This window comes from Tympanuchus pallidicinctus, unplaced genomic scaffold (assembly GCF_026119805.1).
Source record: "Tympanuchus pallidicinctus isolate F22 unplaced genomic scaffold, pur_lepc_1.0 scaffold24, whole genome shotgun sequence".
Taxonomy (NCBI): domain Eukaryota; kingdom Metazoa; phylum Chordata; class Aves; order Galliformes; family Phasianidae; genus Tympanuchus; species Tympanuchus pallidicinctus.
This window is the reverse complement of record NW_026294741.1, coordinates 3,371,270-3,396,809: the sequence shown is the minus strand read 5'-3', so window position 1 is coordinate 3,396,809 and position 25,540 is coordinate 3,371,270. Positions and strand designations below refer to the sequence as shown.

The window sequence follows — 25,540 nt, the reverse complement described above, 5'->3', positions numbered from 1 at the left end:
TTAGTCTTTAGATCATGGGGGGACCTTTCTGGATATTCCCCTTATCAAGGGATCTGAGCTGGATCTGAAGACAAAGGGTCTGACGGACAAAGGCTGAATAGAATGGTCTTCAGTGTTGCTGTTCAATAGAAAAATGTTAATTATTCACAGCATTCTAGACTCATTTCTTTCTGTTTTTCAAGATGGTTCTCTGCTATCCTGCTCAGACACAGCAAAGAAAACAGGAACAAAGAGAGCTCCTTCACTGCACTGCAGTTTGGATCGGCTCCAGCAGACTTGCAAGCAGGAGACAGACTGCAAAGACACAGACATGTAATTTTAGAACAGATCCAGATATTGTCGCTTTCACTGGCATTGTGTGCAGGCACAAACCTGTGATTTCAGACTGATGTCTTTGTAAAATGCCCTGTGAAGAGTCTCCTGACATCAGGAAGCGAATTGCCACATCTTCCTCTGGATCATTCAGAGCAGGACAAGCAAGCCCAAGCATGTTGATGGTAGAAGCACAGCTTTTAAAACAAAGCTTTGTCTCCTGTGTGCTGCAAAGTCAAAAAACGTTTTAAACAGGCACGGGGACAAATAAGTATTGCCCAATTTCCCTATTTTTTTTACAAGTCCAGCTAGTTCTTTTTGCGAAGTTTTCTGCTTCTGAATTTGAAGCTTATTAAAAACTTTGTTTATTTAAGTTATTCTTAGCATAAGGCTTAGAAAAACAAAACAAAACTCAGAGAGTTGTCTTTTTTTGGTAATGTCATAACATCTTACAGTACTTTGAATTGTGACTTGTTATTTCTGCAACCCTTGAGCTTGGCTGTACAAGGACAAGCAGTAACACGGCACAGCTCTATTTGTCTTGTGACCGGGCCTTATTGCAGCATTGCAGGTTTGGGGAGAAAATATCTCCACAAGCATAAATAGATAAACATAATTATCCTGTGTCATATACAGTAAGATAAACCTGAGATACGTGTGAGTAATTCTAAAAGCTAGGACAATATACTGTTTTTCCGTATGGCAAGTAGCCCATTTTTATCTGGACAAAGGAAAAGTACTGATCTTGCTGTGCATACACGAATCCTCTGATTGTCCAGCTGCCCCAAGTTAAACTTTTGTAACTAAAGATAAACTGATTGCTTCATTTGACATTGCTCATGTGCAAATGCTATGCTGTTGCTAAGATGGTAGTGCACACAAAAACAGACACCGCGTTCTAGAATGTTCAGATTCATTGGAAACATTTCTTTGACCCCAAGTTTTTCTCTTCTGAAAACAGGTTACTTTGTACTGCTGCCTAATGACCTACTTCTGAAATTGCTGGCAAGAAACACGTGTCCCCAGCAGCAGGCTCTGCACCCTGGCAAAGGCTGGAACCACCTGTGCACTCAGTCCAGTCACAAGATACGGCGTTCTGTATTTTCAGGTTTGCATTTATTTATACACAGTCCACAGTCAGTGGCTTATTCACCTAGAGCTACTGGAGGAAGGGCAGTATACGTACTAAATACTTAGATATATTTAACTAGAAAGCAAACAACTGCTTTCGTAAACAGTTTAGTCACGGGCTTTGCCAATATTTTGTTTGTTTGTTTTTTAAAGGGAGGGCTCTGGCATTTTCTGGAAGTGCTGAAATCCTTAATGCAAGCCCAAAACACTCGGGCTAGTCTTTAGATTAGCTTGTGGTTAATCTCCAGTTTAGCAGCAGTGGCCTTTCACATTTGTAAATATTATTTCTAGTTTCTCATGGCTTTCCTCTCAGAGCTCCTTGTTTAGCTGCCTTGGCTCTAACATCTACTGCTTTAGCACTGCGCACGCAGAATGAACCTATTGGAAACAGTGAGCAAAGTTGGCAGTGTTAAGGAAATGCGTGTAATATTGCTCAAATCCGCCCTTTGTCCTAAATCTGCATAGCTGAATAGTATCTCAGAGGTTGGTGACTGCCCCAGAACAGTCTCTGAGCTTTCCAGTTACTCTTTTCCTCCCTTCCTGCCTACGTTCTGAACAACTGCTGGAAAGATTTATTTCCTTTTTACTGTAAACCACAAAGTGCTGAGCAGACGCGGGCCTTGCTAAAAGAAATGAAACTAGAGGTTTTTCTTTTTAACTGAGGGAAATACAGCTCATGGCTCTGTGTTAAATCCTGCTATTCACAGCGCGCCCATGCTTCCTGAGCACAGGATTTACCAGCAAGTTCATCTGCATTCACCGAGCAGCAAATGAAACAGCATGAAAACCATTTTGGATTTTGCATGCTCTGATTACGACATAAGAGCCAGTCCGCAAGGTATAATGAACTTCAATTAACACCAAGCACACTGCCACGTTGGCTCACAGCAGGAAGCTGCTCTGTGACCTGCTCAGGGCTTCCTGTTCCGACAGCAGCTAACAGCCCTTTCAGCAGCAGAGCTCTCAGCACTGAGGAGCTGCCATGCAGGGCAGGCTGAGGGCGGCTCAGGATTCAGGAGAGAGCAGAGCCAGCGTGACACAGCAGCAGCTGCTAACGCTCGCCAGCTTTCTGTGTAACGTTTTCTAGCTCTTCTAACACACATTTCTGCTCTTCCTGGCTTTTCCTTACAGCCACACACAATAGGAGGGGCCCCAGCTATTCCAGTCCCACAAATGAGCCGTGATGCTGTGGTTACGGGGTTCCTTTTGCTCCTTTCTCCCTGCCCTAAGCAATAGCTGCCAAAAAGATACGGCGTAAACACAACGCGCCCATCGCCACAGGGCCTGCGCGCCCTCCATTTTCCTGCTCTCTCCCCCCCTTCCCCCCCTTCCCCATCGAAATCTGCCCCCGCAGAACAGGGCCGCCCTAGCAACAGGGCTGACCTCACCGCGCACCAATCAGAACGCTGCAGCGCTCGAATCTTCCAGAGCTTTCTTTACAACGACCTCTCCCTATCAGCCAATCAGCAGCCACCTTTCTTACTGCTACACCAATCAATGCCGACCTTGCCGCCGTTTGGAGTAGCCGTTTCACCGCAGCTCCAGATCCCTCCGCACCCTCCGAAATTCGGGGATTTTTAAGGGTCTCAGCTCTCTGCCGAAGACATCAGGGACCCCCTTTGGTTTTGGAAGAGGGATTGGAGAAGTAGGGAGGCAAGTATTTGTTTTACCAGGGGGGTTTTGTAAGGGACTACTTTGAGGGGTGGATGGATACGTCAGCGCTGGAGGGGCGGGGACTGTCGCGCGGCTGGCGCATAAATACGTGCGGCGCTGCGTCACCCCGCAGAATACAGCTGCTGCTTTGGGAGTTGTGTTTGTTGAGAGACTGCGCTCAGGGCCGGAGACGTGAGTTGTGCGGTGGGGGTGCTGGGGCGGAAGGGGAAAGGCATGGGTTGTTTTGTTTTTGGTTTTTTTTTTTTTCCAGTCAGGGAGACAGAAAGGGTTGGAGTGAGTCTTCTTCGAGTAGCGTTTCCGAGGCGTGGTGGTTGTGGAGTTTGTAAATCCGTCCTAACGACGTTGTTAAAAACTGGGGCGGGGGGGGGGGGGGGGGGGGGGGCGGAGAGGAGAGAGATTCTGTTTGAAAAAGGGAGGATGTTCGAAAAGATGGCGGATGCGGCGTTGTGCTGTCCGGAAGCGGGGAGCTGAGTCAGCGCCGGGCAGCTCTGCCAACGTGAGAGCCCGCAGCGGGGGGGTGGGGGTGGGGGTGGGTTGCCATGCAGGTAGGGGAAGGTGGGGGGAGGGCTGGCTCTGTGCTGCGTGGGTACTGCTTGGGCTTTGAAAAGCATTGGGTACTACTCCAACGAGGAGCTGGAGAATAGGAATTACAGGGTTAGTAATAGCTTACTGAAATCCTAGTTTACATTAATGTAATATGGATTAGTGAGTCGTTTTCTCATATACAAAGCATGCGTGGGTTTATGGGTAATTTACTTAATACTGGAATTTCTGTACGTTTTTCAGGTAAACATGCAGATCTTTGTGAAGACCCTGACTGGCAAGACCATCACCCTTGAGGTTGAACCCAGTGATACCATTGAAAACGTGAAGGCCAAAATCCAAGACAAAGAAGGCATTCCTCCCGATCAGCAGAGGCTGATCTTTGCTGGCAAGCAGCTGGAAGACGGGCGCACCCTGTCTGACTACAACATCCAGAAGGAGTCCACCCTGCATCTGGTGCTGCGCCTGAGGGGAGGCATGCAGATCTTTGTGAAGACCCTGACTGGCAAGACCATCACCCTTGAGGTTGAACCCAGTGACACCATTGAGAATGTGAAGGCCAAGATCCAAGACAAAGAAGGCATTCCTCCCGATCAGCAGAGGCTGATCTTTGCTGGCAAGCAGTTGGAAGATGGACGCACCCTGTCTGACTACAACATCCAGAAGGAGTCCACCCTGCATTTGGTGCTGCGCCTGAGGGGAGGTATGCAAATCTTTGTGAAGACCCTGACTGGCAAGACCATCACCCTTGAGGTTGAACCCAGTGACACCATTGAGAACGTGAAGGCCAAGATCCAAGACAAAGAAGGCATTCCTCCCGATCAGCAGAGGCTGATCTTTGCTGGCAAGCAGCTGGAAGATGGGCGCACCCTGTCTGACTACAACATCCAGAAGGAGTCCACCCTGCATCTGGTGCTGCGCCTGAGGGGAGGTATGCAGATCTTTGTGAAAACCTTGACTGGCAAGACCATCACCCTTGAGGTTGAACCCAGTGACACCATTGAAAATGTGAAGGCCAAGATCCAAGACAAAGAAGGCATTCCTCCTGATCAGCAGAGGCTGATCTTCGCTGGCAAGCAGCTGGAAGACGGGCGCACCCTGTCTGACTACAACATCCAGAAGGAGTCCACCCTGCATCTGGTGCTGCGCCTCAGGGGTGGCTATTAGTTGTCAGCAGTCTTGTCAAGCAAGATGCACAGCACTTGTGTTTGCACTGTAGTCTTTCTAATGTCTTAAATTAAATGCAAACTTAACTGCTGATCTGTATGTTGAAATGCTAATAAAGTTTTCTGTTGCACATTACATTCTGTTGTCTGTCCCAATTTGGGCTAGTAAACCCAGTATATGTAAGTGACACATACATTCCTTTTGGCTTTTTTCTGTGGTAGCTTAAGCATCTTTGTGTGGGCTGTGGAGATATTTGGTGGTGAATCAACACGAATTAAGGTCTAAGCACTACTACTGTCACTAGTTCTTTCTAGAACTTAAATTGATTCTGTATTTCCAGAAAGGATACACAGCGTTCCAGTAAGGACTTCATAAAGCTGCTATCAAACATTAATGTAGGACTAAGGTAGTAGGAGTGGGTTGTAAGCTGGGCTGTGTTAAGGTGGGTGGGCCTGAGATTCCATTACCTCGCAGTTAGGTGCAGGTTCTGTCCCACTGTCCTTGGTGCAGGCTGTGTGTGTGGCTGGCCAGTTAGGTATTTTAATATTTCAAATTGCATTGTCTGTTCCACTCATAAAATGGAAGCGGGCTGTTTTGTAGGCTTCACTACATCAAACACTTGCTATCTGGGGAAGGGCTCTGCAGTAGGCGCTGTAGTGGGCAGTTTGGGGAGCCTGCTTGAATTGATCAGCTCTAATGAAAATGCCTTCAGTACTGCATAGCAGAGGGGTGGGTGCTGTGGGTCTCTTTGGGTTAAACACTGGCCTTCACAAAAGCATTTGGAACTGATCTGCATCCAAGCAGGCATTGGGAAATACGAGGTGAAGTTTGGGATGATGGTTCAGGCATGTTTCAGGCACATAATGATGGACCTTAAAGGATGGATGTCATCATCCAAGTTCCTTTTTATGGAAACTTAAGCAGGCTGTAAGGATCATGGCTGTCAAGACCTTGATCTGTTGAATACTAAGAGCTGCTTAAGTGTTCAATTGGAGTCAGCATCCATGTGCTCTATGCACAGTGCTGTGCCAGTGCACTTTGTTCATTAGTGGTGGCGCATGGTGCAGCGTCGCTCAAATACCACATTCACATCTTACATTACTGAGCATGTCCTGGATATGACTGGAACAGCAGTGCTGACACTGGCAGTGTGTTCTTAATATGGGTGTGAAAATGGGGGAAGATTTAACCTGCTGATTGTAGGCAATTTAAACACACTTCTGCTAGTCACAGCTGTGACTGGAATTATTTGCAGCAGGTTTTGATTCCCTGCTTTCCTTAGTGTATAAATTCCCTGAGTAACTCACAGTCCAGAGGAGATATGGCAGTGAATAAATTTACTTTCTCTGCTGATTATTTGCTCACAGTGAAATCAGCTGCTTTATCTTCCCTGGATTATAATTAAGAGATGTCCTTTCTCAGGTTCTTTTAATAATTAAACAGTGCTGCATGGTAACAGTCACAGTAGCTAACTGATCAGATTAGGCAGGCTGTGGGTTCAAGGGGGTTTTTGTTTGCTTTGGGTTAGGAATGAGTCTGTAAGGGGCAGGTAGGTTTTTCCAGAGCCAATTACTGAATGGGAACTGTTGCTGAAGTGCTGTTCAAATGCAGTGCAGAACCCGGACTTCCAAAGTGCCATTAGGTGCAGCTGGTAAGCTGGTGCAGAGCTAAGTTTGGGGCCTGGCCTGCTCTGCAAGAGCAGAGACCCTGGGAACATGATGTGTAGGCATGGGTGCACCAGCACCAGTGTGCACTCAGTGACCACAATGCATTCAGCCCAAACCGAGCTGGAGTGGTGGCCGGGGAGCAGCTCAGGCCTGGTCTGTGCAGCCTGGGCTGATTGTGCAAAACTACCTATGTGTCCACACGCTGTTTTCCCAGCCCACCAGGTAAGGCTCATGCTGAAAGTTAATTATATTTGACTTATTAGAAACTGCACAGAACAGCAGAAGTACAAGAAGTGAAATGGAGGGGTGCTGTAGCGTTGCAGTGCTACCCTGGTTGGAGGGCAATGTTTCTCACAAGGGTGTGCTTGCAGCTGCTTGTGCTGTTTTTCAGTGTTAAGCAGCAGCAATTCAGGATCACGGAGTGACCACCCGGTGTCACTGTTGCTGCACAGAAATGCTACTTTGAAGCGGATTTTGTGTTGTGTCGATTGCATAATTGTCAGTGGAGCGTTTCTTCAGGCTGTAATCCTGTAGAAAAGGATACATTGAGTACAAAGATTCTTCCACTGAAGGTATAGGAGAGGTGCATACTTCCTTCAAAGGCCTGAAAAGTAATATAGATGGGAGCATTTAAATGCAGCGATGCAAGACCAGTAGTTAGCAAAACACTGTCGTGTAAATAATTGAGTTATTGGGGCAGTAGCAAGTTTTGAAAAGTAGTTATGTTTAAGAATATTTGGATTTTAAATTGGGCACCGTCTGGTCCCTCTAACACTGTAGGCTTCCATCTGCGTAATTAAAATAAATTGAAATTCATCCCTCCAGTTTGAGTTTGGTGTAACAGTCATACGAAAATTTGGCGTTGCAAAGAGACTTGATATTTCCCCAAGTATGAAAGAGCACTTTTAAAAGTAACAGTCTGCTCTTCTAGCCTTGTGACCTTCATGAGGTCTGAATGAAATGCTCACCCACCCGTTGTTCCAGGAAATCTTTTAATGCTCCTCTCTACATGCAACTCTTGCAGTCTTCTTTCTTTTGTGAGGGTAATTTTGAGTTGCTGCCCCTTGCAGTGGCTACAGATCAAAGCTGTAATTAAACAACAGACAAAAGTAAATGACTTTGTTTTTCTGTTTACAGCATACAGAAAATATGATATTAATTATAAAAGTATTTTTCAGTGTTTGGTAAAAATTGGTGTGCTCATCTATACTCTGTGTATGATCAGAGAACACATACTTTAGGAGACGCTCGTTCACGTCTTCTCAGAAAGCTGTTCCCCCTTCTGCTTCCTGTTGCATTCTCTTTAATCAGGTTTGAGTCACTGTTTTTTCTGCCATGAATTACTGTGCTTCTTCATACAGCGTACATCAATACTTGTGCTGCAGTGCTCATTTTGAAATACTTTCTTTGACTGAACTTAAAATTTCACTTAGCGTTTAATTTCTCTCTTTGCGGTTTGAAATTTTCTTCTGCCTTGCTTCTCCCTTCTCCAAAATGGAAATGCAAATGTTTGTCATAGCATCCTCCCTATGAAAGTGTGTGCGCATGTGTGCACGCATACCAATGTTTCTGTGTTCTCCCAGCAGCTCCATGTTTCTGTTTTGCTGCATTGACCTCCCAGCTGGCAGTGATTCCTTTCCCAGCAAACTGCACATTTGCCTTCCTCTGTGTAAACTATTAAAACCAGATGAGCAGAACCAAATCTGTTATGATGCACTTTTGTAGGCTGATTTCATTCCCTGGTTAGAATGGTGGGCTGACTCATGAAAGCTGAGGGAGGGAAGTTTATGCTAAACTATCCTGCTTGATTCTACACCTGTTGTTACCCAAGGAAATTAATGTTCTTGGGAGCCCCACATTGTCCTGCTGTCCTATCACTTGAATATTGCTTTGGGTTCTCTGTAAGCTTGTGGTAGCTTTGGAAAAAATCCATAGCCAGAGTTCAATATGTCAGGATGTGACGCATCCCTTCTCAACTTTTTTGGAGCGCTTGTTAACTAATTCATAGCTGTCAAGCTGTTGGTTAAAAGAGTTATATATCATTTTGTTAATTAACGAGATTTGCTAGATGATCTCTAGATCACATATATGGCTTTGTAAACCATCAGTACTCTTCACAGCGTGGATGACGATACTCTTGAGCGGCTTTGTGCTTTGGAAAGCCATTGAAGGTGCTGAATGTCATCCTGCACTGTTGCTACTGGGAATAATGATCGTGCTGTGTCCTCTGCCCACAGTTTTGTTAGAAGAGAAAAAACTGAGACACTTCATGCAGTCTGATATCTTCTGTGTCCCAGGGGTCCTGTTTTCAGAGTGATAAGTGAACAGTGCTAGTGCATGTGCACGGTGTCAGCTGCAGTCTGTTGTGTGGATGCCACCTGTGCTCCCAGAAATAACCTTTCCAAGACTTGGTGGTTCTTCTGGAGAGCCCATCAAGAGCTGAGCACCAGTGGTAAATTAAGTAATCAGTGGCATAAGTAGTTAGGAACGGGGCTGCTTTGTGAAGGCTCTTGTCCATGTGATGAGCAGCTGCTGCTTGTTATAACATTCTGGCTGGTTTGTCTGCTGGGGTTTGCTTTGCCTCGCAATGGTGGTGCGTGAAATTGTGTGAGAACTGGCTTCCCACAGGAACGGTCGACTTCAGATGTTTTCATGCATTCTTGATTTCATGCTTTTCTTGGGCAGAGTGTCTTGTGACAAACCTCACAGCTGAACCACAGGCTCTGGCATTGCCAGGGTTTGATCATCCCCTGCGGTCTAAATGGGCTGTTGGAAGCCACAAGATGTCTCCCGTGCAGGAAGGAGTTAAGCATGATGAATTTGCAATAGCCAGCCAGCTTTCCCATATAAGAGCAGTGCACTCATTGGCTCTCTCTTTTACTGAGAAATCTATCTAGTCATTTCCTGTGCAAGCCCTTCTTCACTTTGCAAAAAGCTATACAGTTGAGTAAATAATCAGGCAGTTATTTCTTCTCACAGGTTGGATTCTTCCATGGACCACCACCAACTAGGAGTCCAGTGTCGTGCCATCACCGGAGTGCTGAGATGAGTGTGGTGGTCTCTGCGGAAGAAAAGAGTTCTCATGCATGGATGTAAATAATTTGTGGGCTGCTTTCATGCTTATTAACACATGTTATTTGACATCATTTCAACGGGGAAGCTATTTGGCTTCTGAAGGCTCAGTTGGGACTCCCTGTGAGATCAGTTCTTGGCTGGAGCTGGCAGCAGCTTGGGGTAAGTGCTGTACTCTTCCTCTTTTGACAACAGGGCTTTTTTTTTTTATGCTGTACTACTCAAAAAGGCTCGGTAAAGTTGCAGAAAGGGACAACTCAGTTCATGAGAAGTTAAAACTGAGCTGACAAACAGAGGCTGCTGCCTGTTTCCTAGGAAAACATGACTTGGATGTATTTATTTTAGCGTCTTTGTTGCATTTTTTAAGGACCATTTTGCTTTTGCTTTTAAACAAGACATTCTGTCTGTAAACAGCTGTCACTAAATAACTTTCTTGAAGCTGTGGAGAGAAGGAAACTGCAACTGAGTAATGACTGGGGGGAAAGGAAGACAGAACAAGAAGCAAACTATTATGGATGTACAAATAGCACTCTGAAGGATTGGCAAATGTACCAGTGAGTGTTCTGGGGGAGAAAACGAGGCTGAAATGGGATTGTAGGGTGTAATCTCATGCGTGCAGAGGAATGTTTGTCAGTAAAATGCAGACTAAACAGAATGGCTGAATTGTAATGGTTTGTCATGAAACCAGCCTTTGGACTTCTTGCTGTGAGCTGCATAAAGATATTCTGTGGCTGCTTTCTGCTTAGAGCTAACTGTGCTGCCTTGCATCCTAATCTAAGCCGGAATCTTTATGGTGTGTCCATGTACCTCCTTGCTGGTATAGGCTATGGAGTCTGGCTTAGTCCCAGCAAGGGAGAGAAAATCCCCATTTGGAGGGAGTACATGTGAATAGGGCAGAGTTATTAAGCTCTGGTTCAGGCTGGTAATTGTGGATGTTTCCTTGCTGCTTCACAAACTGCGACTCTTCATAATGTGCTGGCTGCAGGCAGCTTGCACTGGGTGTGGATCTGGGATGTATCCAGATAAACAAGAAGAGATGTCTCAGAAGGGTAAAAAATACTAAAGTGGGCTAACTGGGTGCTGTGATGAATACTTAGGTTAAGTGCACGGCACATCTGGGTCCAGCATGGCTTTTGGGAGAGCTGAGCTGTGTTCAGGTTCTGAGGACTATGAGTGTCCGTGTGGCAGCCAGCATTTGTGTGCCTGTGCTATGGAGCTGGAAGTTGGAAGCCTGTATTCACATGGCTAGGGAGTTCTCTTGTATTTTGCCCCAGTGCAGTGCAACAATACATGAGAGGAACATAACTTTTGCAAATGTTTTCCCCATGGAAACAGTGCCTTTCTTAACATGAGAGAACACGAAACAGCTTATTGCTCTGTTTCAGAAAAGTTAATCTATAGTTAATCTTATCTTTTGGCCACTCAGTGACTGGCTGGTATTGGCTGCACTGAGACAAGAACAGTGATCGTAGTCTCCTAAAGATCCACTCTCTTTGCCTTTTATGTAAGGAACCCATGCTGCTGCCAACAGGTGAGATCATCTCACAAAAGGGGTTCAGATGTTCTGTCGAAGAGTTGTCTGTATTTCTTGTACTACTTCTGGCAGTCTCTACTTCTTGTGCTGCTTTTCTAGGTTTGCCATGTTTAAGACATTGATCCTTTATTCAAATACGGCCGACTGTGCAGAACTTTGTTGAATCTTTTCTCTCAAGACACCTATAGTCAACTGTAGGAGCATTGGACCTGGAAACGTTTCCTCTATGTCTGTGCCACATGGCTCACATTCTAGGTTTGCGAACAAATTGTATTAATTCTCCCATGCTATTGCAGGTTTATTCTCCCAGTGGGCAACATCTGGTGATCTGCAAGGCCATCTCTGCTAGAAATGGATAACTTCACAAATGATCAGTCAGGCCCATGTCAGAGGAACAGGTTGGTAGGACTGCTAGAAACAGATGACACTATCCAGGAGGATAAGCCTGCATCTAGTACAAAGGAAGAAAGATCAGGACAATATGGAAAGAAGGGAGAGCCCCGGCCCTTGGAGTCACCTTACCAGAAGGAAAGCAGTGACTACTCTCCTAAAGTCATGATTAATCTGAACTATCGGCCAGGACTTGTGAGCAAGTGAGTAACTGTTGGTTATTTGACAAGGATAGGATCATTGTTGATCTGTGCTGACTCCTGCCTACAGACTTTACAGAAGTTGAAACTAAAAGTGGCAATGCAGAAATATTACAGCTGTCTGGTAGAGGTATAAATAAAGGTAGGAAGGGGACATGTTAGCTCTTCCTCTCCATACTTGGAAGGTACGGTGTGTGCTGTTTATTTGGGGTATATTTGAACCAAATAGCACCAAATAAGCCAAGTTGAGTGTAAGAGCAACTTAGCATGGAGCTCTATACATCTGAACTGTTCTTGCCAGAAAGGGATGTAAATGAGCTCATGTAGTGCTTTATACCACGTGGTGGGACCTATTCTGATCCTGCAGCTCTCTTGGGCTTGTCTGTGCTCTGGATACGTTCCAGGACTGCACATCAGGCTGCATCTGGGAAGATCTCCAGCTGATGGAAACAGCAATCACTTAAGAGCATTATGGGAAATAGCTGTCTGTATTTTTCCTTTGACTCAAAAATACAGTGTTTGGTGTTTTTTTTTTTTCTGAGAAACTTTTTTTTTTTACCTCTCTCCTCTTTTCTTATGCAAAGACTAGAACTTGTTGCATGCTCTTGTCTTGCAGTCTCCAGGACTTCTTAACACTGTGCGTTTCTTCTGCAGCCAAAAGGACCCCAATCGCTTTGACAGAGACAGGCTCTTCAGTGCAGTCTCCAGGGGCAGCCCCGAGGCACTGGATGGCTTACTTGAGTACTTAAGGAGGACCTCAAAATTTCTCACCAATTCTGAATACACAGGTGGGCTCCTGCTCAGAAACTGGGGTAGCAGAGGCAATGCTTGTTAATGTAGCACAGGGAAGTGCCATTAGTTGCATATTTCCTAAGGCTTTTGCCTCTGCTGCAGACTTAGAATACAAAAGCCATTAAAAATATTGGGTTTGGTCCTACACTGAGTTAATTTCTAGGTGTGCTGAATCAGGTAATACAGATATGTGCACATATCCACAACCTACTTGATACTTTTTTCTTCTACTAGATGCAAAGACTGGGAAGACTTGCTTAATGAAAGCCCTGATGAATTTGAAAAATGGAAGGAATGACACAATCCCTCTTTTGCTGGAAATAGATCAGAAGACACAGAATCCCAGGCCGCTTGTCAACGTGGCATGCTCTGACTGTTACTACAGAGGTAAGGTTTCTGCTGGTGTTGTGTCAGATGCACCTCCCCATCAGACAGGTGAGACACAGAGGTACAGCAGAAAGAAGGGGATTTGGTGTTTATGTGGCACTGCCTTTCCAGAGTTCTGGTGTAATTACGGTCACAGCCTGCTCATCTTTCCATTTCTGATTTCCTCCTCAGCCTTTTGCAACTTTGTCCTTAGTCTATAAAACAGAAATAATACGTGTTTAATAAATCCACAAATATGAAAGAATCTGTGTAGCAAAGTTTATACAGCATTTCTGAAAGTGAAAAATTAGTACTACCTAGCTGTTAAAGAATAAGTTCTGCTAGCTGAGTTATCCTTTACTGTTTCAACAGTGCTTTGCCAAAGAGTCCTCTGCTTGTTCTCTCTGAAATTGGTACTGATTTCTGGGTTTTTGCCTGTTTCCTTAGGCCAGACTGCACTCCATATTGCCATAGAGAGAAGGAGCCTGGACATAGTGAAAGTTCTAGTGGAGAATGGAGCTGACGTCCATGCCAGAGCTCATGGTGAATTCTTCAGGAAGAAGAACGAGGGAGTTTGCTTTTATTTTGGTGAGCCTGTGTGGAGCACATTTCTTTGGGTTGTTTTAATGCCTTACTGTGTTCGATGCCACTAGTCTTAGCTGGGTTTGTCCCTCTGTTCACGACTTCACTTTCAATTCTTTCGATTTCTTTTCACACTTCCTGCTGCCCCTCCCAACTGCTGTTTTAATCTCTTCAGGTGAACTTCCCCTCTCTTTGGCTGCCTGTACCAACCAGTTTGAGGTTGTAGAATATCTTCTAAACAACCCCCACCAAAAAGCCAGACTCCAGGAGCAAGATACACAGGGAAACACAGTCCTCCATGCCCTGGTGATGATTGCAGATGACACTGAGGAGAACACCAAGTTTGTGAGCACAGTATATGTTGAAATCCTGAAGGCAGGTGTGAAGACTGACCCAACAGTGAAACTGGAGGAGATTGTGAATTATGACGGATTAAATCCCTTGCAACTTGCTGCCAAGACAGGCAAAGTGGAGGTAAAGCCAAATAGAGGGAATTCCTGGGGTTGCTGGGAAACAATGACAACTGCAGCATACATCCTCAGCATAACAGCAGGGGCTGATGTAGTATCTTGCCTGATATGAACCAAATAGTCTGGTGTTCAGATACAACAGTGTGTAATGCAGAAGGCAAGGTGTTTATTTGAAGGTGATTTGGGTCGCTTGGGTCACTTTGTATCTTAATTGCATACATGTTTTTCTGATATTTTTCTCTTCAGATCTTCAAACACATCATCCAAAGAGAGATCAAAGACCCAGTGTACAGGCACCTGTCCCGCAAGTTCACCGAATGGACCTATGGACCTATCCACGTCTCCCTCTATGACTTGTCTTCTCTAGACAGCTTTGAGGAAAACTCTGTGCTGGAGATTCTGGCATACAGCAGTGACACACCAGTGAGTGCTTTTTACTAAAAGTTAAAGACAGCAACAGTTTTTGCACCACCTTGAGATGGTTTTGATCCTTTGGTTGTCCTAAGCTGAGGTTGTCCTAAGCTGAGGTTGTCCTAAGCTGAGGTTGTCCTAAGCTGAGGTTGTCCTAAGCTGCTTGGCTTTTCTCATGAAGCCAAACAGAATTAACTTCCCATGGGATGTGTAATGTTTTTCATACTGACAGTCTTAACTGAGTAAACCCTTAGGGATAGCCTAATTGCAGCCACTGAATTCCAACCCTGAAAAAGATAATCCTCTGGTGAATTCGTGTTTCTGTTGATACTTTGATATGTTTGTTGCTGATGGTGGTTTTCTTCCTTCTTAGAATCGGTACAAAATGGTGGTTTTGGAGCCACTGAACAAATTGCTTCAGCAGAAGTGGGAAACATTTGCTTCCAAGAGATTCTACTTCAGTTTTATCTCATACTTGTCATTCATGATCATCTTTACAGCCATTGCCTACTATCAGCCCTTAAGGGTAAAGGTAAGCCTAATATTCTTTTATCTAAAAAGACCTGAATGAATGGAGTTGAGTTTTAAAAACCTTGGGGTGTTTATCACAAGTGCCAATGTCACTATTTGGTATTTTGCTTCTTTGTCTTTATCTTGCAGCCTTCATTTCCAGTGGAGTTCACAGCTGGAGGCTTCCTGTGGGTCTCTGGCCTGATCATTATTTTGCTTGGAGGTGTATACCTAATTTTTGCTCAGGTATGTGGCTCTCTGGTCTAGTCTCATTGTAAGAATGAAAACAAGCAAACAGAACCATCGCTGACAAGAGGCAACAGATTTGGTTCTGTTTGATTCTGAGGTCAGAATGTGCATGAGTGGATGGCAGGAGAGAACCCTGCTGTGAAACACAGTATCAGAGTGATCCTGTAATGACGGGAGTGGTATAGACCAGGCTCCAGGGCAAGAGGAGGAATAGGCTCACAACAGTAATTGATTAGGAGTGACTTGTGATTTATGGTACTAAAATGCATCTCTAGCATTTAATGCTATTAATACTATTAAGAAGGACATAAGGCTGAGCCGTTATCTAGCCTTTGTTTGTACTTCTCCTTTTACAAGTAAGGCTGTGGAAGAGTGACTGAAAATTTGGATCTTGACAATGAAAGCACAAGGAGGAGTTTGTGGAGTGAACCTCTCTCCCGTGCGATAGGCTGTGCCAGCAGGAATCGATCTGTAGGATGTTCTGTTGCTCTGATGAATGGCTACCCTTGATTTTTCTCAATTAGAGTCTGTATCTGCGGAGGAGACGCCAGTCCCTGAAGACTATGTGTTCTGACAGCTGTGTTGAGATCTTGATGTATGTCTCTTGAGGTTTTTTGCGCAATGAAAGCACGGGTGAAATTGGTTCTCTGCTGTGTGCTGCTAAGTTGCCCTAACATTACTAGAGAGATGGTGAGCAGGAAAGATTGATTCTCTGCCGCTGTCTCTTCTTTCCACCCTTTCCCTGCTTGTTTCTCCTACCTGCTGCATCTTGTCATAACCCTTTGTTGTAACAGACTTAGTGGGGTAAAGCCTGTCTTTGGATTTGTGGTGGAATACAGCAAAGGGCAGATCTTCGGTTATTCCACAGTTTAGAGCATGTTAGGAAAAGAGCTCAAGTTTTGAATCATCACCATGTCATAAATTTGATCAAAAAGAAAGAGACTTCATATTTTTTGAGGACAAATGTGTAGATGCATGTGTTTGCATGTATGTGTGCATGTAATTGTGAGTTACAGTTCTTTTTCTGTTTTCTATCGGTTACATGAGTTGCACTGAGCAGTTGAGAGCTTCCATACTGTGAGATTAACCAGTTCATAACAAAACTGCAACAATATGCACATTTGGTTGTAACAAGATTTGCTTATATAAACTATGTGCCTGAATAGCTGTCACTTTGTGCTCTCTGTAGCCTGGTAAAACATGTTCACTTTTCCCTGCAAAACAGAACTGCAGATGGGCCTTTTTGCTGAAGCAAACTACTGTGTCACTCATTCTACTTCTCTCCAGCTTCATCCAGGCTTTCTCATTGCTGTTGTCAGCAGTCCTGTATGGCGCAAGTTCAGAAAACTATGTGGCAGTGATGGTGTTCTCCCTGCTTCTGGGATGGGTGAACATGCTGTATTACACTCGGGGCTTTCAGCGCATCGGCATTTACAGTGTCATGATACAGAAGGTCAGTGCTTGGGAGACATTTTATGTGAAAAACTTTGATGTGTCACAAGCTAATAGAATTCCTGCAGTTACTTTTATTCCCTCAAGACCATGAAAACTGTAAAATGAATTGATATATGGACTTGAAATAAATTGCAGAAGGAGATTAGATTTCTCCTTCAAGTACAGTTGTGTGCAGTTGTACAGTTGTGGCAAACCACTGCTTTGCCATCTTTGAATCTGGCAAGTTAGAGCAGCTGACATTTACTTGTTGGTCAGACAGTGACAAAACCAGCAGTCAAAGCTAGTGTTAAGTTCCCTGGAAAAGCTGTGCTTGGACACTTGAGGAGTGTTTCCAGATCCATGTGAGAGATTGGGACTAGAAAGGCAAGGCAAAGCAGAGGTGAGAAGGGAAGGAGTCTGACCACCAATTGTATGAAACCCAGTGAGGATAGAAGAGAAAGAGCTATGTGCATTGAAATAATCTGGGAACAGCTGCTTGAGAAGGAATGACACTTCCTCCTTGTTTATTTCAGACTATCCTGAGAGATCTGTTGCGTTTCCTCTTGGTTTATATTATCTTCCTCTTTGGCTTTGCTGCAGGTAAGGACTTAATCAGCATCGTGTTATAGGCTGGGCTGCAGAAGTAATGTCTTTCTGAGGAGGATTCAAATTCTGTTTCTCTTGTAGCTCTGGTTACGCTGATGGGGGACGCTCCTTCACTCTCTCAGAACAAGTCTGTTGCTCAGATGGAGAGTGCTGGGAGCCATGCTATGTATGGTGGGCTGCTCAGTGTCTCCCTGGAGCTCTTCAAGATCACCATTGGGATGGGTGACCTGGATTTTCACGAACATGCCAGATTCAGATACTTTGTCATGCTTCTGCTGCTGCTTTTTGTGATCCTCACTTACATCCTATTGCTCAACATGCTGATTGCACTCATGAGTGAGACTGTCACTGATATTTCTGGTTACAGCAAAAGTGTTTGGAAGCTGCAGGTGAGACACAGTGCTGCTCAAGAGTTATCATGGTCCAAATTCCTATTTGAATTTCATAACATCAGGCATGACGCTGTCTTTGTCCTGAACCTCAACTGTAAAGTTTTCATTTATATAAATTTACCACTCTGGGGATAAACTCTAACATCATTTTTAGGTGTATTTAAAGCTCATGCTGTTTGCCTGACTACTAGCCTATTCAGATCCATGTGCACAAGTAACTTGAATGAATTACAATTTTGGCCTGATACAGTTAAGCTAAGGAACACTTTGAGGCTGATCTCTGAAGTGATTTTCCAAGTCAAAGTACTTGCTGACTGGGGGGAAGATTTAATGAAAATGAGGGACTGGGCTCTGCATGGCCTGTTTTTCCCTGACATGAACTTCTTCTTTCAGAGGGCTATTGCTATCCTAGAAATAGAGAAGGCCTGGCTGTGGCGCCAAGGAGGAAAGAGGAGATCTGGCTGCTTGATGTCAGTGGGCCTCAATAAAAAAGATGAGAGGTGGTGCTTCAGGTAAGACAGATGTGCTGTTACCCTTAAACTCCAGCATAGTGATGGATTCCTGTGAATGATAAGCTGCTAACCCTGCTCCACCACAGGAGTTTCAACACTGACTTGGCTGAGCGTCTCAACCACATGTTCCTGGTACATGCACGCTGGCTGGTGATTTCACTGCTGAAAGTTTGAGAGCACCAAGACGTGTGCTGTTTATCCCACATCTGTGGATGTGGTGATGGTGGCAGGCTGTCTGCAGCAATGCTTTCTTCACTGCTGCAAGTAGCTGTGCTTGGAGTTGCCTGTGGTGGTAGGGGTGTAGGCTGGTGTCCCCTTCCCTCAGGAGCATGCAGTATGAGTGCAACATGAAAAGGCAGTACTTCTTCACCCACCGAGGGGCTCAAAGCGCAGGTAAACTTTTCTCTACTCAGAGAAACAAAGTGCCAGCAGCACTTCTGTAGCTCCAGGGTTTTACGTGCAATGAAGCGTGCATAGAAAGGGGAATCTAAGAGGTTCCTTTGTATTAAGAATGTTCCCTTGGAGGAACTGGAGTATTTTAAAACAAACAAGTGGCATAGGCCAGCGTGCCACGTGCAGAGGGATAGGAATTTACCTCAGAGAGCTTAGACTACAGAAGGTCTTTGCTCAAGAAAAAGCTCTGTAGGGTGCTGTTGCTACAATCGAAGTATTAAGTCTGTGTTAGCAGGATGGGGTTGGCCACAGGGCAGTGAGACCTGGATGAAATGCTGTGCTTCATGCATCTGTGTCTTTTGCATTTTGTTTCTCCAGAGTAGAGGAAATAAAATGGACAAGTTGGGCAAAGGAAGTGGGAGTTCTCAAGCAAGAGCCTGGAAACACCAATGATTTGGAAATAAATCCGGAAGGTAAAGTCAAATAATGAGGAAATGTCTTCTGTGTCCTTTTGGCTTCCTGCTCAGCCACCCTGTTTGCATGTTATGTCTTTTGGTAACAGAAATTTTAGGCCAGTTTGCTCAAGAAATTGTTTCAGAGTACTAAATAGTAGCAGCATCACTTGTGAGCTGAGCACATAAAGAACTGGAGTTCAGGAATAAATAACGAGAACAAAGGAGAGGCCATTCCTATTTATCTCTATTGGAAATAGGCAGGAAGCACTGCTGAGTGAAGCAAGGGCTGTTCTTGCCTTTGGCTTAGATCAGTACCCCAAATGCATGTTGATTTTTGTATAAAAAAAGCTAAAATGTAAACCCACTCATTCTGCAGGTGTTAAAATTAAAGCTTTTAAAGCATAAGTCAGGGCACTAACACTCATAACTTCGCCAAATTCTGCCTTAGATCTAATTGTTTGATCCCCTCATTGTACCTGGGAGGCAGCTCTGTATGGAGAGCTGTGAATTTCTCTAGAAACGTTTTGCTCAGCTTGGGCAGAATCTCCATCAGAATTACACAGCTTCCTGCTCTTTCAGCATAGTCTCTTTCTAGATGCCAGAACTGCAGGAATGGGGAGGTTTCAGCACTTGAAATACTGAATTGGCTGTATGTTGGGTTTCCCTAAACCTGCATCTTCTAAAAACTGGATCCCTTTGTTAGCTTCCTGCTGACAAAGGGCCGCTGTTTTTGTGTCTCCTGCTATAGAGACGAGGTCACGGAAACAGGTGCCACAGAAACAACTGAGATCAGCTGTTTCAGAGGAGCAGTCACTGCTGCAGCCCCAGCTATCAGCAACTGAGATGATGCCTCTAAAGGGACAAACCAGAAATCTTTAGCGGGTTCTCTTGTTTGCAACCTTGCTTCCATCTTCAAAGGAGTAGTTCTTCCTATAGCAGCTGGAAGAATCGAAGGCATTATCAGTGTTAAAGTGCATTTCATCAATGACTGTGGTTCACCCTGTGACATTAAATGTTTTCATGCACTTTAATTATAAATTTTCCTCTGAAGGAACTGTTTTTTTCCTCAAGCTTTTCTGACTGACACTTTCCTATTACCATGTTTAAAGGTGCAAGAGCAAGATCTTAGGGGCAGTGGGGAGTAGTCTTTGGAAGGCAGTGCTTTCTGAGCTGCATAGAAATAATGTTGTTTGCCATAGAGAAGCAAAGAATGGAGTTCACCTATCTAAGAATGGGTTAACTTATTTTTTGTCACAACACAACAACCTGCACTGAAGAGCTTTGGAATGCAGAGTATTTTAGAGGCATAAAAAATTGTCAATGATGTGTAAAACACTGCTGTTGTGAGATGTGAGTGGACAAATATTCAGGTTTCAGTCATCGTGAGCCATGCTAAGTCTTTGTCTCAGTACCTGCAGTGCTGGGATCACACCAGAATTCCCATTTCATATGATAGTAATGAAATCATTTGCACAATGTGCACATTTGCTTAAGAGCACAAAAGTGATGTGAGTTTTCTGGAACTGTAACTTCACTAGGTGAATTTCTGAAGCATCTGTCTTTTAGAGATTGCATTGCTTCTGTAGAAAGCAGCAGCAGAATTTTACACAGTGCTTCTGAGAGATAGATGGTCCCAAGTGCTTCATGTGGTCAACGTCTCCTGTCAGCCTTAGTGAGCTCCTTATCTTTCTGTAACTGACTACGAGAACCTCATTGCTTTTTTGTATTGTGCACACTGCCTCAGGGTGGGAAATGTCTTAAGCTCTGAAGAGGAGGAAAAAATGAGCTATCTCACTTTTAGCCTACATTTAAAAATAATAATGTACTATTCTGCAAACTATAAATACAGCAAGTTTACTTAATTGAAAGTGCTGATTCTTGGATGTATTTTCAGAACATCAACCTCTCTCAGAAAGAGTTGAAGATGTGATCAGTGTGGACTCCAAGGTGTAATCAAATTTCTGATTACATTTCACCCAGTACTGTGCTGACCTCATTGCCATGCAAGTTATCTCTTGTTTTTCATGACCTCTTATTAGCCACGTCTGAACCTGTTGCTTTGGATACATCTTTCATAGAAGGAAATATTAGTGAAAAACCTGCAGTCTACAAATGATACCTTTCTTTCAGTAAGATAAACTGTAACTCAAGATCTCCTATCTCTTGTTTCTACTTTGAGCAAGTGAATCTAGAAGACTTGTCTTTTGGATACAACCATTTTAATCCTGTTGCTTATTTACATCTGTGTGACTGGCAGCAGAAGTACTACTTTTATAACCTGCTCAAATCAGATTATTCTCCTGTGCTGGATGATTCCCTCTGCATCCTCACTGTTTTGGGTCTCTGAATTGTAACTAACTTTTCTCACTTCAGCTTCTGATGTTTTCTTGCTTTGTAAAACCTTCAGCTGCTTTTTCCATCTATGGCTTTGTCCTAAGTGTTCCCAAGATTTGGCAAAGTGCTCATATTGCACAAAGGGATCATCTGACATGGTAATCTATTGCTGTGCATGGTGCTTTGCTGTAACAGGGACACTTTGAGATTCTCAAGAAGGGCAGAATCAGATATGCTGTCTGTTCCTGGAGTCTTAATAAACAACGAAAGAAAAATTGTGCTTGTTGGTAGTGGTTTTGATAGGTGTGGGCTGTGACAGCTTGCTTTCAAGGTAACCTGCTTCTTGAACCTGTTTATCTTTAAATCACATTCTTTAGTTTGCAGTGTTAATATTTTGATCTGCATTAAATTTTTTCCAAAAAAACATTTGGTGTTCACTGTGAAACAGGACTGTGGTATTCCTTGTGTTTCACAGTCACTGCACAGAACATCAGCCCCAGCCCTCTAAAGCTCACAAGTGAAGAATGATGGACAACAGACAGAGACAGACAGATGCAGCAAACCACTACATCGAGTTGGTCAGAAGGTTTAGCCATTCCCAAACTGGTGTGCACAGGTTTTTTTGATCGTGGATGAAAGGAGATTTTTGTGGAGTTACTTTTCTGCAGTGGGGTCCCTCCTATAAAGCTGAGGTGAGTCAGTGCTGTTGAGGTTAATGTCAGTAACCTTCCATTCTTTTTGTGTCCTCAGTCTATGCACAGGGCTCCTCTTTGGTTTCACCAACTGAGCCACTTTGCATTTTGGTCATGTAGCAAACAGGGAGGCTGTCTGGGATTTGCTTTGAGAGATGTCTGCTATCCCTTCCAGAGGAAGGACTTAGAAGGTGGTTCACAGCTTTGATGGCCCAACAAAATTTTGGAAACCACTCTTAAGAGAACATAATGTTTTGTCACAGAACTCTTCAGTCCTTTGCACAAGAAATTATCGAACGGTGACGTACCCTCTCTCTTCTGCTCCTTGTGTTTTCTTGTCCACCTGCATTGATCCTGCATCTGAAATCCATCCGTGTGCTATGTGGAAGGCTTGGCAATATTCTCATCTGAGAAAAAAAAAGAAAAGATTCTCCAACCCCAGTGAATGAACAGCTGCAGTTTCTCTCCTGTGTCCACTCTATGAGCCAAAAGACCCTGAAGGCCCATCCATGAATGGAGAGAAGACACCAGCAGCTCTCATTATCTTCCATGTAGGTTTGTGGGTGCTCAAATCCTCTCCTGTGTATTTGGTCAAGGTTGCCTGGTCCCTGGCTGGAATAGGAGGTAAATGCAGACTGTATAGCTCCCAAACTGCATCTCCTCCATCACACTTTGCCAGGTCATTGCTTTCTGTGGCATCTACACCAGGCTTCAAATGTTTCCCACTGCACAGTAATCCTTCTCACTGCTTATCAGCGTCATTTTCTCCCAACAAGCTTCATGCCCAGTTTGTATGCTTCCTAAGGTGTAGAGGTTGAAGCGGGTTTCTCTTCCTCCCCAGATAGCACATTTTATTGCTGTTCTTTTCCCTGTTATTTTTTTCAAGCATGCTCTCAGGCTGAAGCCAATATAAGGAGGTGTATATATCTGCGTCCCGGCTGATTCCTTCTCTCTTCATGACCCCATGTGCATCTGAGCATATTTTCCATTGCCTCGTTAGCTGGTTAAAGAAGTCTTTGAAATGTGACAAGCAGAAGGGCTCAGACAAAGAACAGATGCTTTATATAGCGTCTACGTGAGCTGCAAAGAGTTATTTCCAAAGCGAGGCGGCTGGCGGATTTGTCAGCTGGACTGTTCCTGTGATTAGTGATTAGGTTTGTTCTTCTTCACTGTATTTTAACATCTATATATGTAATTTATCCCTCTGGGGTTAAAAAGAAAGGCAACCTTTTAAAGAAAACTGTTCCCCTTCACCACTTCCTGGCTGCTCCAGCAGCAGTGAATCAGAAGGGTGTGCGGCTGTGGCTGCCTCACCGCTGGCTGCTGTCATTGCAATCTGAGCCCAGAGAGTGCTTTATTTCCGGTGTTGATGTGATCTTTTTCAGTTCTGATATGTGAGATACAGAGCATTGCAGCCTTTCAGGACGGTCAGGCTCTGATGTTTGTCAAATGTTGTAAACACAGAGAATCCTTAGAGGAGGGGAGCGGGAGGCAGCTAGCAGTGTATATGTGTGACCTGTTGTGCTCTTGGCTAGAGGGTGCTCAGAAAATGAACGCTGGGCTAAGAGCTCCATCTCTGTCGGTTCTTCTTCCCTTCCCCAGTCCCCACATTCCCAAATAATTTTCTACACAGTTAATTTCTCTGATTGCTCAGTATTTGCTCATTTTCCTCACTTATCACTGGTAGAAACACACCCTGCATACAAGTAGCACTTGTTACACAGTATGAACTGTCTGGGGGTAACTGTGGGCTACTCTGCACCAAATGAGGGTCAACGATACAGAGATGAGGGATCAGTAAAAGCCCAAGTGTACTTCTTTGTAACATAAGTTTGCCTTTCAGTAGCTCTTTGCATCTGCAGTTTTATTAAAATGCCACTAGTGTACACCTCAACACCTCAGCTAGGAAATCTACAGAGGAGTCACCATCTCTGTGAGCAATGAGATGTGCAGAGCTGGAAAGTCAGCACAGGAAGAGAACTGCTTCTGCCTGGCATCTCTGGCCCTCCATCTCCAAACTGGGAGCGCCGATGTCCCTCTTGCACCTGCTCTACCTCGTGAGTGAGTCTTGTCTCTGTATTTATTTTCCCGAAGTCTTTAAAGTTCTTTATTAGATAATAAAAGTTCGTAGTCTGGAAGCAGAGTAATTTCAGGAGACTTGGATCAGTCCCATAAAGTAGGCCAATAACATGATTATGGTGTAGGACATTCAGGGTGTTTGGGGCTGAAGTGGAATGAAAGTCCTTCGTTTGCATTGTGGATTTCTGCAGTTCACAGAAATTCGTGTTTAGGTGGAGAGGGAGAAAAGCAGCTGCTAGGTGAATTCCCACTCTGGAATACAAACACAAAGCCACGTTTGTCCTTCTGTCCTTTTATTTGTTTATTATCCTTTTTATTTGTTTGTAGTAGTTGAGAGTGGAGGGGAGGTGGACTTTTGTTTGTCTGCTCTCCTTTTCAAAAGACTCAGTGCTGCACGTATCTACTCTATCTGTCCAAAAGGAACACTGGTTAAGGATTCAGTGCATGCCCTGATCAGCCTCACAGACTTTCTGGCAAGCTTTGTGCTTCCAATGTGCCGGGGAAGAAATGTTATCAATCTTAGCATTTCATTGAGAAGTCTATCAAAGTTCTCTGGAATTTGCTTTATTATTTTAGATTTAATATCAGGGTTTTTGCTCTGCTATTTTCCTTATTTGCATTTGACTTTTACATGTTAGATGATGGTGTTTTATTCTGCTAATGCCTCTCTTTTCATGCTTGTCCCAGCTTTGTAAACACGCACATTCTTAACAGAGATGTCCACAGAATTTGTAATGCTTTTTCAGATCTTGACCTTTCTCAACTTGGCTTGTGAGAAATAAAGATGGAGTAATGGGTGGAGGCTGCTGTCCTCATGTGCTTCAGTAATCGTTTCAATCACTCTTCCTTATGGCAGCATTTTTAGCATTTGGTAGTTCTGCTGCTGAGAGTTTCAGTGCAGAGGAGTGCAGCTGCCTGAGCTGCTGGGTCTCCAGTTCTTGGAACTGATCTGACAGATCTGTGCTGAGGGTGTGTGCATGTGAGCACCACAGATAATTTGCTGGTACAGTTAGTTAATCTGAAACACAGTTCTTTTTCACCCTCAGTTTAAGTACAGCACACTTAATTGGAATAACTGAAGTGCTAAGAACTGAGTCATCTGTGTTGGAAATCCCTGTGAGCCAGAAGTTTAAATACCTTGGCTTTGCAGCATGACAGCAGCAGAACTTGGTGCAGAGTTGAGGAGTCTTTTGTTCCCAGACCAAATTCCATATGAGCACAGGAATATTCATGAGGGAGATTAGCCCCATGGTGATCATTTTTTCTCCTTGTTGCTGTTTGGGAATTGCCACTTACTTCAAAGACACCTGAATGTTCCAGGGAACTTGGTCCAACATATCTGGAGCTCTGTTTTTGTTTTGCTTTGAAGGAATTTTGCTGGAAGCTTTTGTAAACGTATGGAATCGTCAGGCTGTTACCAACTTGGAGGCCAACAGCTTCAGCCTGGTGATACCTCCAGCCTCACTCTTTCCCTCAACCCAGGGCTGAAGCTCTGACTGACCTGATGGCATGGGGCCTCATCAAGGGAAGCACAGCTTGCTTTCTTACTTTCACCAGGAGACTTGCAGGGCTG

At 44.2% G+C, this 25,540-nt stretch overlaps 2 protein-coding genes across 12 annotated transcripts; both read left to right on the top strand.

Moving 5' to 3' along the window:
* Positions 1-3,069: 3,069 nt before the first annotated feature.
* UBB (ubiquitin B) lies at positions 3,070-4,962 on the top strand. 8 transcript variants are annotated; one of them, XM_052689041.1, is made up of 3 exons: positions 3,161-3,288; positions 3,904-3,957; positions 4,414-4,962. In XM_052689041.1, exons 2-3 carry the CDS (start codon positions 3,910-3,912, stop codon positions 4,825-4,827), a joined length of 462 nt encoding a protein of 153 aa, XP_052545001.1. In that variant the 5' UTR covers positions 3,161-3,288; positions 3,904-3,909; the 3' UTR covers positions 4,828-4,962. The 8 variants fall into 8 exon arrangements, with proteins under 8 accessions (XP_052544996.1, XP_052545001.1, XP_052544995.1 ...); XM_052689040.1 differs by lacking the exon at positions 3,161-3,288 and adding an exon at positions 3,539-3,613; XM_052689039.1 differs by lacking the exon at positions 3,161-3,288 and adding an exon at positions 3,539-3,613 and having other exon boundaries at positions 3,904-4,185; positions 4,642-4,962.
* A 1,538-nt stretch (positions 4,963-6,500) lies between these two features.
* On the top strand, positions 6,501-21,471 carry LOC128083590 (transient receptor potential cation channel subfamily V member 2-like). Of its 4 annotated transcripts, none has more exons than XM_052689029.1 (17): positions 6,501-6,716; positions 9,474-9,728; positions 11,397-11,693; positions 12,345-12,478; positions 12,717-12,869; positions 13,296-13,436; positions 13,606-13,904; positions 14,147-14,323; positions 14,685-14,843; positions 14,972-15,067; positions 15,595-15,665; positions 16,358-16,523; positions 17,038-17,104; positions 17,192-17,499; positions 17,896-18,014; positions 18,786-18,880; positions 19,611-21,471. In XM_052689029.1, exons 3-17 carry the CDS (start codon positions 11,452-11,454, stop codon positions 19,739-19,741), a joined length of 2,358 nt encoding a protein of 785 aa, XP_052544989.1. In that variant the 5' UTR covers positions 6,501-6,716; positions 9,474-9,728; positions 11,397-11,451; the 3' UTR covers positions 19,742-21,471. The 4 variants fall into 4 exon arrangements, with proteins under 4 accessions (XP_052544989.1, XP_052544988.1, XP_052544990.1 ...); XM_052689030.1 differs by lacking the exon at positions 6,501-6,716 and adding an exon at positions 9,962-10,120; XM_052689028.1 differs by lacking the exon at positions 6,501-6,716 and having other exon boundaries at positions 9,366-9,728.
* The last annotated feature ends 4,069 nt before the right edge of the window (positions 21,472-25,540 follow it).